The sequence below is a fragment of the Ixodes scapularis genome, unplaced genomic scaffold (assembly GCF_016920785.2).
Source record: "Ixodes scapularis isolate PalLabHiFi unplaced genomic scaffold, ASM1692078v2 PGA_scaffold9__187_contigs__length_104089568, whole genome shotgun sequence".
In the NCBI taxonomy this organism is placed as follows: domain Eukaryota; kingdom Metazoa; phylum Arthropoda; class Arachnida; order Ixodida; family Ixodidae; genus Ixodes; species Ixodes scapularis.
Window position 1 is genome coordinate 50,901,721 of NW_024609884.1, and position 12,664 is coordinate 50,914,384.

The 12,664-nt window shown below is 46.7% G+C and overlaps 1 protein-coding gene across 1 annotated transcript in view; it reads right to left on the reverse strand.

Moving 5' to 3' along the window:
* Positions 1–7,992: 7,992 nt before the first annotated feature.
* LOC8029823 (annulin-like) overlaps positions 7,993–12,664 on the reverse strand; it is a 63,610-nt gene continuing 58,938 nt past the window's right edge. The window contains exons 14-15 of the mRNA XM_042287412.1: positions 11,736–11,931; positions 7,993–8,903 (exon numbers count right to left, since the gene is read on the reverse strand). Coding sequence (XP_042143346.1) covers positions 8,720–8,903; positions 11,736–11,931 — 380 coding nt within the window. The 3' untranslated portion in view covers positions 7,993–8,719. The remainder of the gene's footprint in view (positions 8,904–11,735; positions 11,932–12,664) is intronic.

A 12,664-nucleotide genomic window follows, 5' to 3' on the forward strand; every position in this document is an offset into this window, starting at 1 on the left:
CGTTTTAAAAGTAACGTCAGAAAATATCAGTCATGGTATCAATACTGTGATATAGCAATGAATATCAATAACGGATATATATATATATATATATTCGACTGAAGAAGGATCTGCCAGCACAGGCAGAAACGTTTCCACTATTTTGAAGAAACGTCAGCAGAAGTAAAAGTTTTCTCTTTACTATTCGAACACATATCAGAACACCGGGTTATTTCACGACATAAAAAAGGGGCGATCAATAGTATTAATAAATATACCTTTCTGGAAATATGTGGTGCCCCCAGCGCCTGTTTTACGAATTGAGACGTTCAGATAGTTCAGATCAGGGATGGGCAAAATACATGCAAATATGTATCGAAATACAAATACAAAATACTTCGTCAAAAATGTATTTAATTACAAATCTAATTACAATTCCAAAAAAGCATTTAAGTACAAAATACAAATACAACCAAATGTATTTGGTCTCCTCCAAATACTTTTCCAAATACATTCCTCAAAATTTGCGTCAGCGACTTCAGGGCACCTGCAACGGGTTTCTGGTGTTGCGACGGCCTTCACTGGGGGCTTTAAACTAAAAACAGAACGTCTTCCTGAAGCCACGAGACCATCTGGAATCGCGGGCCCTCGCAAGGAGAAACACCGGCGTACGTGTGCGTGCCTGTGTGTGTGTGGGTCTGTCGGTGTTGAGTTTCAGCAAGAACTTCGACTCCTTACATCAGCCACTGGAGCGCGGCAAGAACGTCGAGGGATTACATCATCTGCCCCTCGCTGAAAGAACACCGGGAAATTGCCTCAGCCGCCCCCGCACTTCGGACACGTCGTGAACACTCGAACACCGGGGAAGGCTCCTCTCTCTCAGAGGGCCTTCTCGCCCTCGGAGGGCTATATAACTTGGGATTGGGGAGCCAGAAATCGCCGACTGCAGACTGCCGATTGCCGATTAATTAGTCGACCATGCTCTTGTATATTCACTGTATATAAAAGTTCTCCTTCAGTACTCCCACTCCAGGCCTGTTTCCTCGGGGCCATGGTAGCAGCGAGCCGCAGCCCCAACTCTTGGTTCCGCGCCTGAGGTCGCCACCCTCCCGAACGCAACACTGGGTATCTCATTTTAATTTTAATTAAAATATGGCAACCAACCAATTCCTAAACATGTGGGGGCCCTACGTTTCGAACCGACTCGGTTCTTCGTCAGGGGCGACTGTGGCCGTTGAGGAGCAACGTTTTTCGATCTTCTTTTTCTTTTCTCAGGGATGTAGCGCATTTCTCGATCTTCTTCTTTCATGAATATGGCGAAGCCCGTTCACATACACTGTTGGTAAAGCACCAAGGCACCTATTTATGTTGCCTGGCGTCGTTTGAATATGCCAGGATTCGACGAAAAGCCTATGTCGGTTGTTAGTCTCTGCGTCGATAATGCTGGTGTTGTCGAAGTCAATCCGGTGGTCTTTGACTTCGCAGTGCTCGGCCAGCTCGGCGACTGCGCTGCGCTCGTGGTCGAGCTTGCGAACGTCGTTTTTGTGTTGGCGTATTCTTTCATTAAAATTCTTTGTCTCGCCGATGTAAGTGGCTGGACAATCTGCACAAGGGATCTTATAAACCACGCCCTGCGTTTTTTCTTTCGGAGGGCGATCTTTTGGACGGGGCATGAGTAATCCAAGCGTGGACATCGGCTTGTGGGCTACGCGGATTCCTTCTTTGGCTAGCACGCGTGCAAGCGCCTCGCTTGTTCCTCTGATGTAGGGTACGCAGATGCGCGAGGTTGGTGCTCAAAGACCACCGGATTGACTTCGACAACACCAGCATTATCGACGCAGAGACTAACAACCGACATAGGCTTTTCGTCGAGTCCTGGCATATTCAAACGACGCCAGGCAACATAAATAGGTGCCTTGGTGCTTTACCAACAGTGTATGTGAACGGGCTTCGCCATATTCATGAAAGAAGAAGATCGAGAAATGCGCCACATCCCTGAGAAAAGAAAAAGAAGATCGAAAAACGTCGCTCCTCAACGGCCACAGTCGCCCCCTGACGAAGAACCGAGTCGGTTCGAAACGTAGGGCCCCTACATGTTTAGGAATTGGTTGGTTGCCATATTTTAATTATTGTATTCCCCAACCAGAGAGATTTCTCTCAAATGTTTAGTTTCAAACATTTAATTTTGCATCGCACACTCGGGAGTAGGGGTGTCGCGAACCGGCCGCGGTTCGAGTTCGACCAGGTTCGACTTTTTCGAACTTTTAGTGGCAAGTTCGACGAACCTGGTATTGAGGTTCGACTCGTGTGCGCATGCGCGACAAGCTGGCCAGTTGGCTTCGGATTGGATGGTAATAGCTAAGAGATGAATTAAGTGCAGTGCTGATTGGCTATTTCAGGTAATACAGTACTAAAAATTAAGTTATTAACTTCTTCAGTGATTAGAATTAGTTTCTTTTAATTGCTGCTGTTCCCAGAATAAAATAACCCTTTGCATAAAAAAAAGTTCTCCAAACCTAGACATGCTTGCATCAAGGGCTGGCCACACTGTCCACAAAGTCGAACCGGTCGAATCTGGTGAAAAGTCGAAGGTTCGTCGAACCGGTTCGACCCAGTCGAACCCCGAAAGTTCGACCAAAAAATCTGGTTCGACAAAAGTTCGCGACACCCCTACTCGGGAGTTAGTGTGCGAGGCTCTAGTGACGTAATAGAAATATAATCACAAAAAAAAAAAAAAAAAAATGTAATCAGCTTGGACGTAATAGGTGAAAAAAAGTACAGAGATTCAGCAGCTTTTTTTTGTCGATTACATTTTGGTATAGACCAACAAAGAACCGAGACGACCAAGACGCGCAGCACTAGCTAGAGAATTTTTTATTGTTGCAGCTCGCACCAGTTACGAAAATATGGACGACCCGCGCATTTAGAATGTTCCAGGCAAAAATATGGATGGAAATCAGGCTGGAAGGCATCACAAGTTGCCACAGGCACTTATTTAGCCAGTCCTGTGAACGTCGATTTCGCCACTATTCTTGCACTGGACTAGCACCGTAATCACAAAGTCACTAAATGCTCGTGCTTGATTGAGAGACACTGCATTCGGTGCAGAACGCAGTTTTCTTCCTGCCCTGGACAGTGACAATAAATTTGAGGGATGTATTTCCGCCCACAAAATTGTATTTAATTACAATTGTATTTGAAATACCCGCGTTTTAGTATTTAAATGCACACGTCAAATACATTACCCAATTCGTAATTAAATACAAATGCAAAATACACAAAGTATTTGAAATACGTATTTCAAATACTTGTATTTGAAATACTGTCCATCCCTGGTTCAGACGTACAGAGCGCGACACTGTTAGCGCGAACAAGCGATCGCCGGTTTTTTCAGTTTTTCTCTTTGAAACCAAGGGATGTCATCCAAGTTATTATTGCTACGGAAAGAGCTCATTTAGTTCTATAATGTATGCAATAAAATTTCATGTTCGCTCATATTATCTAGAAGTAAAATGCGAAAATCCGCCGACGCCGTGTTCGCGCTAACAGTGTCGCGATGTGTACGCGGCACGTGAAATAATCCAAGAAACGAAGACGAAGTCGACGTTAGCTCGGGATTTCAGAATGCAGAGAAGGCGGAAGGAATGCAAAACAGAGTATGTGATGACCTTCTCTTCCGTGGCTCTATTTTTATCTGTGTTCTAAGCTCCTAATTATAAGAAAGAATGAAACGTGCCGCTACCAGGATACAAGAAGCGTTCGAGTCGGCACCCGAGCGTACATCCCAACAGCCCCACAACTCCCCTCGTTGCTAGGTCTCCTGGGATTTTCCGGAAAGGTCTATGGTAGTCGCACCCCGTCTTCGGACGGAACAACAACAACAAAAAAAAAGATTAATTAAAGAGTCAGCTCTTTTTTCCACTTTTTTCTTGCGCGCCTATTTAGTGGGAGGAGGAGCCAAGGAGCTAAGCACCGCGGAAGCGAGGCGATGGAGGCGATAAATGGCTCGCGCTCAGATGCTACCGTGACACAATTTTTGAGCCAGCGCGCTCAAGAACACAACGGTTTCGCGCAAAATCAATTGTTTTTTTTTTTTGTTTTTTTTTTTTGTATTGAGGGGAATAATTTTTAAGGGAGTGTCCTCAGACAAACTTGAATAGGGGGGTGGCACCTCTAAGACTTTGTTTTGATGCTTGGCTGTTTTTGGCGCAGCAAGAGACGGCTCTTATTTTGCCAATTTTGCCTGGAGCGGGCCGCGCAGAGGCAATGGCCACTGTATGCTAGAAATCGGCGGAAAACAGTTTAGGCTTTCAAGAGACACAAAAATAGTTAGAATATGGTTGTTTGGCTCATGTTTTAATTTGTTGATCACAGCGAATAATGTGTTTTCACTAAGTAAGTAAAAATATAACATTACTTTCGAGCAAGATGTATGGTGTGGTTTACGTCAAGAATACAAAGGTTAAAATGTACTCAACGGCACAATTAAATTTCCAGTGAAGTTTTCTTTCCACGCTGACTTGTAGCATTAAAAAATCGTCATCATGTTTAGATAAAATGACTGTGCCGATGTTCTCGGCACAAATTGGTAATAATAAAGTTCAAAGTTAATATCAAATTAGTCTTTTTTTGTTCTGTTTTTTTGCAATTTTTTTTTTTTTTTTATGAAAGCGTAGCGAGGGGGAAAAACAGTTCACGAACCCGACTTTTTACACAAAGCCATGGCGGCTTCCACGCAGGGCCGCAGCGTCGCAGCTTGCAGCGGGGTTGGCGGGATACGGAGAAATGCGTTCCTCTATCTGAACGCAAACAGGAACGATCGCTGGGATTGCGAGCTGTACGCAAACACAAGAGTGGAGTTGTCAAGCAGTTTATTTGGCATTTTCACCATCCTAAAATCCCGACGTCATGTGCACTGTGCGGACGTTTTATTGTAAGAACAAACGTGCGCATGCCATATTTGCCGTGTAAACTTCATGCCTTACGGACGCGCACACACGCAAAAAGAAAACAGATGAGAAACACTTCACGCTGTGCACTTTCGCTCGTTACCTCTTCCACGTCCTCTCCTTCTCCCTCGAAGTTTGGTGGAGGAGGAAACCAAAAGGATCTTTAGCATCGTAGAAAGCTGAGGTTGTAGGCATAGGCGGAAAGTTTTCGATCCCCCCCCCCCCCCCCCCCCCCCCCTTTTCCCGCCCCGGAAGGACGCCTTACCAGGTTACATTTTCGATCTCGTCTAGCAAAGTATTATCCGAAATAAATCATTTTGCGTCGCAACATGATGATAAGAAGTCAAGCTCTAGAAACAGGAGCAGCCGAATAAATATACGAATATGCTTAATTTAGCTTCGCCATCCGGTTAGTTTCGATCACGAACATTGCTCTATGCATATATTTCCGTCCTAGCACAAAAGTAGCAATTACTATCGTTTTGTTTGTGATATTGCTGGAACAGTATTAACGTGCAAGCTCCCACTTTACTCCTTCGTGTCTCGAATGTCGAAGTTGAAGGGAACGAAGACAGTGAGAGTGTTGAACAAAGAAAGAGCCAGAAAGATTGTTTAAACAAGACAAAAAGAATGAGAGGCTTGTTTGATGCTGGTTTGGCTCTCCCCTAACAAAAGCGAAAAGAAAAGAAATCCCTGCTTGCCCTCCTCATCACCCTTTCGTAATGTTGAGGCAACACCCAAGTAGAGAGCTACCGTGGAGCCAGGCTGGCGCTCGGTGGTAACCCGGCGGCCAGGCGACTCTTGAGTCCGCGGTCGTCGGTCGCTGAAACTTCGCTTTCTCGGTCGTGTCTGGTGGCGCCGTCGAATTTTGCCGCCTGTTGCCGCCGTCGAACAACAACTCATCGCCGACAACACCTAGCTGTTCTTTTGTCTGATATGTTTGGCTTTCATTTTTACGCGCGTTTTTTTTTTTTTTTTTCAAGTTGTTGGGGACATTTTGCTGCTGTCACTAGTGCGAGTAAGCGGACCACTTTTCTTTTTTCATCAGTCCCTTCGTCTTGCTTCTGCTTTCGTTTTGCTTCCAACACCTCAACTGTAAGGTACCCGAGCTCCCTTTTCGCCTTTCTCTGTTCATTTTGAAGGGCTAGAGCTAATTAGGCGCCTTAACAATTGCCGTCGCAATTGTTATGACCTGCACAGAGGCTTTTAGTATTTACTTTCTGCCGTCTGCAGTCTTGTTTCTGATTTAAGACAACACTGAGAGAGGGGAAACAAGGAGGACAAACACGACGAAGTCGTGTTTGTCCTTCTTGTTTTTCCTTCGTCATGTTTGTACTTCTAGTTTCCCCTGTCTCAGGGTTGTCTTAAATCATGAACTTAAACCAGCTCGTCTGCGCCTCATCACTCATTTTAGTAGGCTTGTTTCCTTTTTTATTGCTATTTTTTTTCGTCTGTAATTGATTTTTTTTTAAAGTACCATCGCCTCCGCTGGAGGCGATGGTACTTGCTTTTTCGAAGAGCTCGGGAGAGGAGGAGGTGGAGGAGGGGGGGGGGGGGGGGAGGGGGGGAGCCCGACATCGCCGCGCGGGAAGGGGGGGCGCAGTACCCCCCCCCCCCCCCTTCCCGTAGTCGGTGCCTATGGTTGTAGGTCGGTTTGAAGAGTACATAATGTAATTTAGTGTGTTTTCTTCCGAAATGGCCGAAATCAAGACAGAAAGGAGTTTGCTTTCCTACCAAAACTCCAAGAGAAGTCATATAGGGAAAGAAGGGAATGTGAGGGAAGAGTGATGGAGGATGAGGTCACACCAAATGCTTTGCTAATAGCGAGTTCGTTTCACACGCACTGGCACCGTTCGAGTTCTCTCCCAGAATGCATCGCACTCACAGAGTGTTGCACGGAAAACTGGACTCAAACGAACTCGCCAAATGCACCGAGTGCAGAAGACTGATGCTGCCGCCATCTATGTTGTAGAAAAGGCACCGACTTCAAACCGAAACTAGCGCCTTTCTGTTCAGAGTGATCCGTGGGAATGCGCGAATGCAGTCACTACCAACGTTTATCTACGAACGTTGGTCGCTGCAACCTGTAGTTTATAGTTGCGATGACTTCAAGCAGCTCGGCTGCCGTAGAGGTAGTTACAGACGGCGTAAATTTCCGCAACCAGCTGTCTACAAAGCAGCTGGTTATTCTTATAACCGTTTACACTGAAGAAAACTGATGATGCTAACCATTTCGTCGTTTACCCTGAGACTGGGGGCTTTTTTGAAGAGCAGAAGTGATGATGCTGTCCGAGCAGAAGCTTGATCCGTTTGAGCATGGTATTATGCGTGAACCACTGAAAGGGTACGGCTTAAAACTAGCCTGTTGGAATATCCAGCAAAACTGGGACTTTCGATTTGGATCGTCATTATAGGTGGATCAGATATTAGCCTTGGTGAGGGCGTCGAGAACGAGAGCTTTCTCGAACAAAATACGACGGGACAAGTTATCTGACGTAGGTAAATGTTAAACATGATGATGTTGCCCAATCCTCGGGTAAAGTTACCATCTTTAGCTTTCTCTGATGCTTATTGGGTAGTCAGAGGTTTCTGCTGGGGGAGTTGTGTCGACAAATGTTAAATTTTTCACCCGCACACGGATGGTGATAGACATCTCGGGGGCCGCTGTTACGTTTGTTTTCAGCATTTCTTTACACGCTGGTATATTTCAGCGTTTGTACGGCAACAGAGCGATTTAAAACCTGCAAATAAATCACGGGTTGTCAATTGCCTTCTTCGGGAAATAGCAGACGCTCACAATTCAAGCTCGCGTTTGATTTCGTGGCCCGCGGGACCCGATTTTTATCAGAAAATCTACTTTTTTTCCCGTTCGGTTCCGCGACACATCGTAGCAGACGAACCCTCGTCGTCTGCTCCCGCTCCTCGCCGGCCCCGCCGGAGCGAGGCATGACGGGATTGCATTTTGGCGCACTCCCGATTTTCTCGGTGCAGCGAGTGCATGCACGCGTGGGGTGTCAGCGCTGAAACGAACTCGGAGAGTGCAACCACTCGTGGAGTGCCGGCCGAAACGAACCCGTTCCGCGCTGCGAGTGGGCACGCGTGGGCACGAGTGCCGTGAAACGAACTCGCTATAAGATAATACTTTCTACTCCGCTCACTTGCACGAGACAGCGCACCTACAGCGCCAAATCCTTCCTTAGCGGTGTGGAAACCCCGCATCCGAGAGAACGCATGCGCATCACGCTGTTCACGCTGCGCCGAGGGAGAAGGATGCCGCCTACGCACCGAGATACCGGGTTTGTCAAGACAGCAAAGACGGCTGTCTCCGCTGTCTTGACAGGTTTCCATGACGATAGATGGCGGCCAGCCACCGCTCTCACTTCAAATGGAAAACCCCTGAGGCTACGCGTGTCCAGTCGTCCCTACCACTCAAAAGCTGCCCGACTGTCGGTGGCAAGACAATTGGAGTTTCGCGGAATAAGATGTATACCCTAGTAAAGTATTTAATCAAACATTTGGGGCCGAAGGGGGGAGAGGATGCCCGAGAGAAGAAAACGAGCAAAAGTGGGAAACGCAACGTGCACGCCGGCATTTGATGCGGACGTAAAATATAAACGAATTGTCCACGTTTCTGATTCAGAACAAACCTTCGAAATAAAATAAATCTGAACAATTTCGGTCCAGATTTGTTCAACTAAAATTCAACATTTCGCCGCTTCAGTCGCCTCGAAAGAAAAAGATGCCTCGGGAGATCTCAGAGAAAACCTCCCAAGATACATTTGCAAAGCTTTTCACTCGGCGCCGGGAAGGGCTATTCCGTTAGTCAGAGCTGGCTCGCTCTTGACGTTGACTTCGAGAAATCCGTCGACGTCGCTCAGTTCACGCGATGAGAACCTGGCAGCAATGGACTTGACTCCTGGGAACATCGGGGTCAGCTGGAAAGTCACCCTGATCTCCGAGTTCGGCGGCACCTTCCTGCATAAGAAACCGCCGTGATTCACTCGGGCTTCGCGCTCTCCAGCAGCTTGAACGTCCTCCGAGCAAGTTCCACTTTCCCAGTGATAGGCGCGGTAAGTTGAAGTTCTCGGTCCTATACAATGGATCCTTGCTCTGTAAAACAAGGCGGAAGAATTGACCCCCTCCACGTAGAATGATCGAACTTCACCGAATTTGCATTTAGGTGATGCATTTCACCACCAACAACCGACAAACTTCCCAGGGTCAATGACGGACATGTTTGCAGACTATACAGAGTTAGCGATGGTATCAGTGGCGTAGCCAGAATATTTTTCGGGGAGGGGGGTTGAGGTGGCTGGGATGCGCATGGCATGGTCTAAGGAGAATATAATTTCTCGGGGTTTTTAAGAATGCAAAATTGTACTATTTTTGGAAACAAAAACAAAGATATGAAAACTGTTTTGGTGAGTCCCTGCGTGACAGAACAAATGCAACTGGGATGTTTGTTTCATATTATGTTGATCTTTTTACTGCACCATACACTCAGCCGTGTCAATCTACAAAGGTCTTAACCGTTAAAAATATTTGACCACACAGGATATCCGAACTGCATGGATATTCCCCGCCCACAACATACAATTCAATGAGTCTCATCAATCGAAAAACATATATTGTACATACCCCACGGTGCCGCGTTATCTGAACAGGATTTGAGAAAGGTCTCAAATGACACAGCATATCCAATATACAGTGTCGACGTTTTTCACTTCACGACGGTAGGACGGAATCCAACGTGTTTTGGGGCACGTTTTAAAGAGAGCTGCTTTTTTGCACAGCTTCAAAGCAAATGAACGAACGTGTCTATTCTGTTTCCACACCCTAAACCCAACCCTATCAACTATTTTTCGCGAAACCCGGAACATAGCCGGCATAGGCCGGGAAGGCTTTTTGGAGATTATCTCATCGGAAATAATCCTCCAAGAACGTTGAACTGCCTGCGTCGTGTGCGGCTTGACGTTCGCTCTCTTCGTTCGTTTCCTGCGAAGGACGCGTTCAGGCAACGAGCCCTGGTATTCCCTGGTTCTCACAGTGGAAGATCACACACAAAGGGTAAGCATCCTCAACAGGCAAATAACAGTAAAAACTTCCAAGAAAAGCCGGCGAACTCCGAATGCACAATGCAGGTGGGGAGCCACGCTGACCGGGTTTCCACAGCTCAGGCGGGTGGCAGAAATTTCTGGCTGATAGGGGTCGCTCGATTCGCAAAATGCGGCGGCTGGATTTCAGGGGGAAAGGGGGGGGGGGGGGGGTATGAAGCTCCACAAACCTCCCCTCTGGCTACGCCACTGGGTGTTATCTGTGATTGACTCCATCTTCTGATAAGCACAGCGAGCAGACGACAAAGTGCATTATCTGCTCTCTGCCGCTATCGGGAGATGGCGCCACACATAGCAAACATCGCTAACTCAGTCGACTGCGAACACGTCAGCCGTTGACACTGGCAAGTTTCTCGGTCTCATTTTTCTCAGGACGGGAGCTATGCCTTGAAATTCACCACCTAAACGCGAATTCGTGAAAGTTTGAGCTTTTCGTGTGCAGGCGCACACTTCTCCGGCTCATTTTACAGCGCTAAGACATTGACAGGGTATTTATGCTCGCCGAGCTTTTTCTTTGTGCATGACATATGAGAGCCCAACTACCCAGTACACAATTTGCGGCTCACAATTCGTTTTCGTTTCGCCCGAAAGCCGCCGATCGAGAACTGGCCGATTGAGTCGCCCTACTCTTTTCTCCTGGTCACGTGCTGTTTTCTATGGTTTAAGACAATCACCAAAGATAATCAAAGTCGAGGGTCCCATCGAAGGCACACGCTCAATACATGAAATGGACAAAAAATATGATGTCCATTTTGTGGCTTCTAAAAAGATGCAAATACGTTGACTGAGAGAGAAAAAAAAGTTGAACAGCCAAGTGATTTCAGGTATCTTTCTCTTCCTGTATATTTCTTCTTCTTCCCCAGTTCAGTTTCGGTTTCGGCTTCGAGCAGTTGCATTTTTTTTTTACTTTATTTAAAATGCACGTGACACTGTAGCAAAATATTGATTGGGTAGTCTTCTGACACCATAATGCCTGGCAAAAAAAAAAAAAAAATGGGGGGGGGGGTGTTAGTGTCTCTTTACAGGGCCCATGAAACGAATTTTGGGCTGGGATAAATCAATTTAGATTGGGATCTTACCAATAGCATATCGTTCAGTGGGCCAAAAGAAAAGAAGGTAGAAAGTCAAAAGCCTGACTTTCGGTACAAAAATTTGAAAACACAGCGCACTATTTCGTACCTCCTTTCCTTCGTAAGCTTTCTTCCTTTTCACTGTGATACATCTGTGCCGGGTCACCGGGTCCAAAACGCACGTCACACGACTCCGGACGTCACTTACTCCCTTCACCCCCTAGGCTGACATTGCGGTGGAAGCTACGCGCTTGCCGGACCAATCAGCCGCCTCCCATTCATCACCTGACCTCATTCTCTACGCGTGGGTATGCGCGAGAGATTGTGATCACGTGGCAAAAGTGTGGCTGGCCCAACGAGCACGTAGCTTCCACAGCACTGTCAGCTTCGGAATGAACAGGGTGGGGAAAGCAACTTTTGTCCGAACTTTGAGCGACGGGCTAATCTTCTAGGGGGAGAATGGCTGTCTCCCCCGGTACACAAACAGGAGTCCGAGCAAGAGGGGATTGCCCCCCTTTCCGTCTTCTTGAACTGTTTGGTACAATGCACGATTTATGAGTTGAGGAGGAAAGCTAAACAGGACAAAAGTTGGAAAATTGTTTCATGACCCCTTTAAAACGTACCGGCCCAGAGGAACTCTCCTTGGCTGCACAAGCCCAGGACCTTCGATCATGAAGAAGCCCCCGTTGAGGTCTTTCGGCAAGGGATTGATGAATCCTGCTGTCACGTTGATCATCTTCCTTGCTACTGGTTCGCCTTCAATCTTCACAAGAAAGAAGGTGGGAGCGACGTGTAACGTGTAAGTCATTGGGATGATGTCTGAGGTTCACGACCCGAGGACATTCTTTCCCCATGACAAGAGACATGTAGCTTCTATCCAGAAAATATATATATATATATATATATATATATATATATATATATATATATATATATATATATATATATATATATATATATATATTTTTTTTTTGTAAATTAACTTTTTGCGTCACAAGACACTCCCGAAACGGTTAGTCTGACGCTGGACAAAATGGCGCCGCTGTAACAAGCGACCATAACTTAAGTCGCGAGCCGATATACGACAATGAATCGTGTAAGTGTCGTCTAATGTGAGCATTGCCCGAACACAAAAACATGTATTTCGTGGCGTCGCCTGATGATAAACATCTACCCGGTACGCCGGGATTTTCCCCCTTGTTCCATGAGGCTCCCATATTCAACCACAGCGTTTTGCTCTTTTATATTCACAATAAAAAGTATTAAAGTCACTCACAACTAAGCTTAGAACTAAGCTTAGAACGAAGCCCAACCATGAACCAGGGGCGGATCCAGAGGATCCCCCGAAGGGGGGGGGGGGGGGGGGGGGGGGGGGGGGGGGCAGGATTGAAAAAAAGAGGGGGGGGGGGGGGGCAAAGAGGGAACACTCGCTGCACACCTCATTGCGTGTTGTACCTTTGTTTAAACACACGAATAAATAGCAGAGACAGGCATTTCCTCCCAGCGACACCAAGTGTCGCAATTCAAGACACGATTGCGATATCTCCCGCTT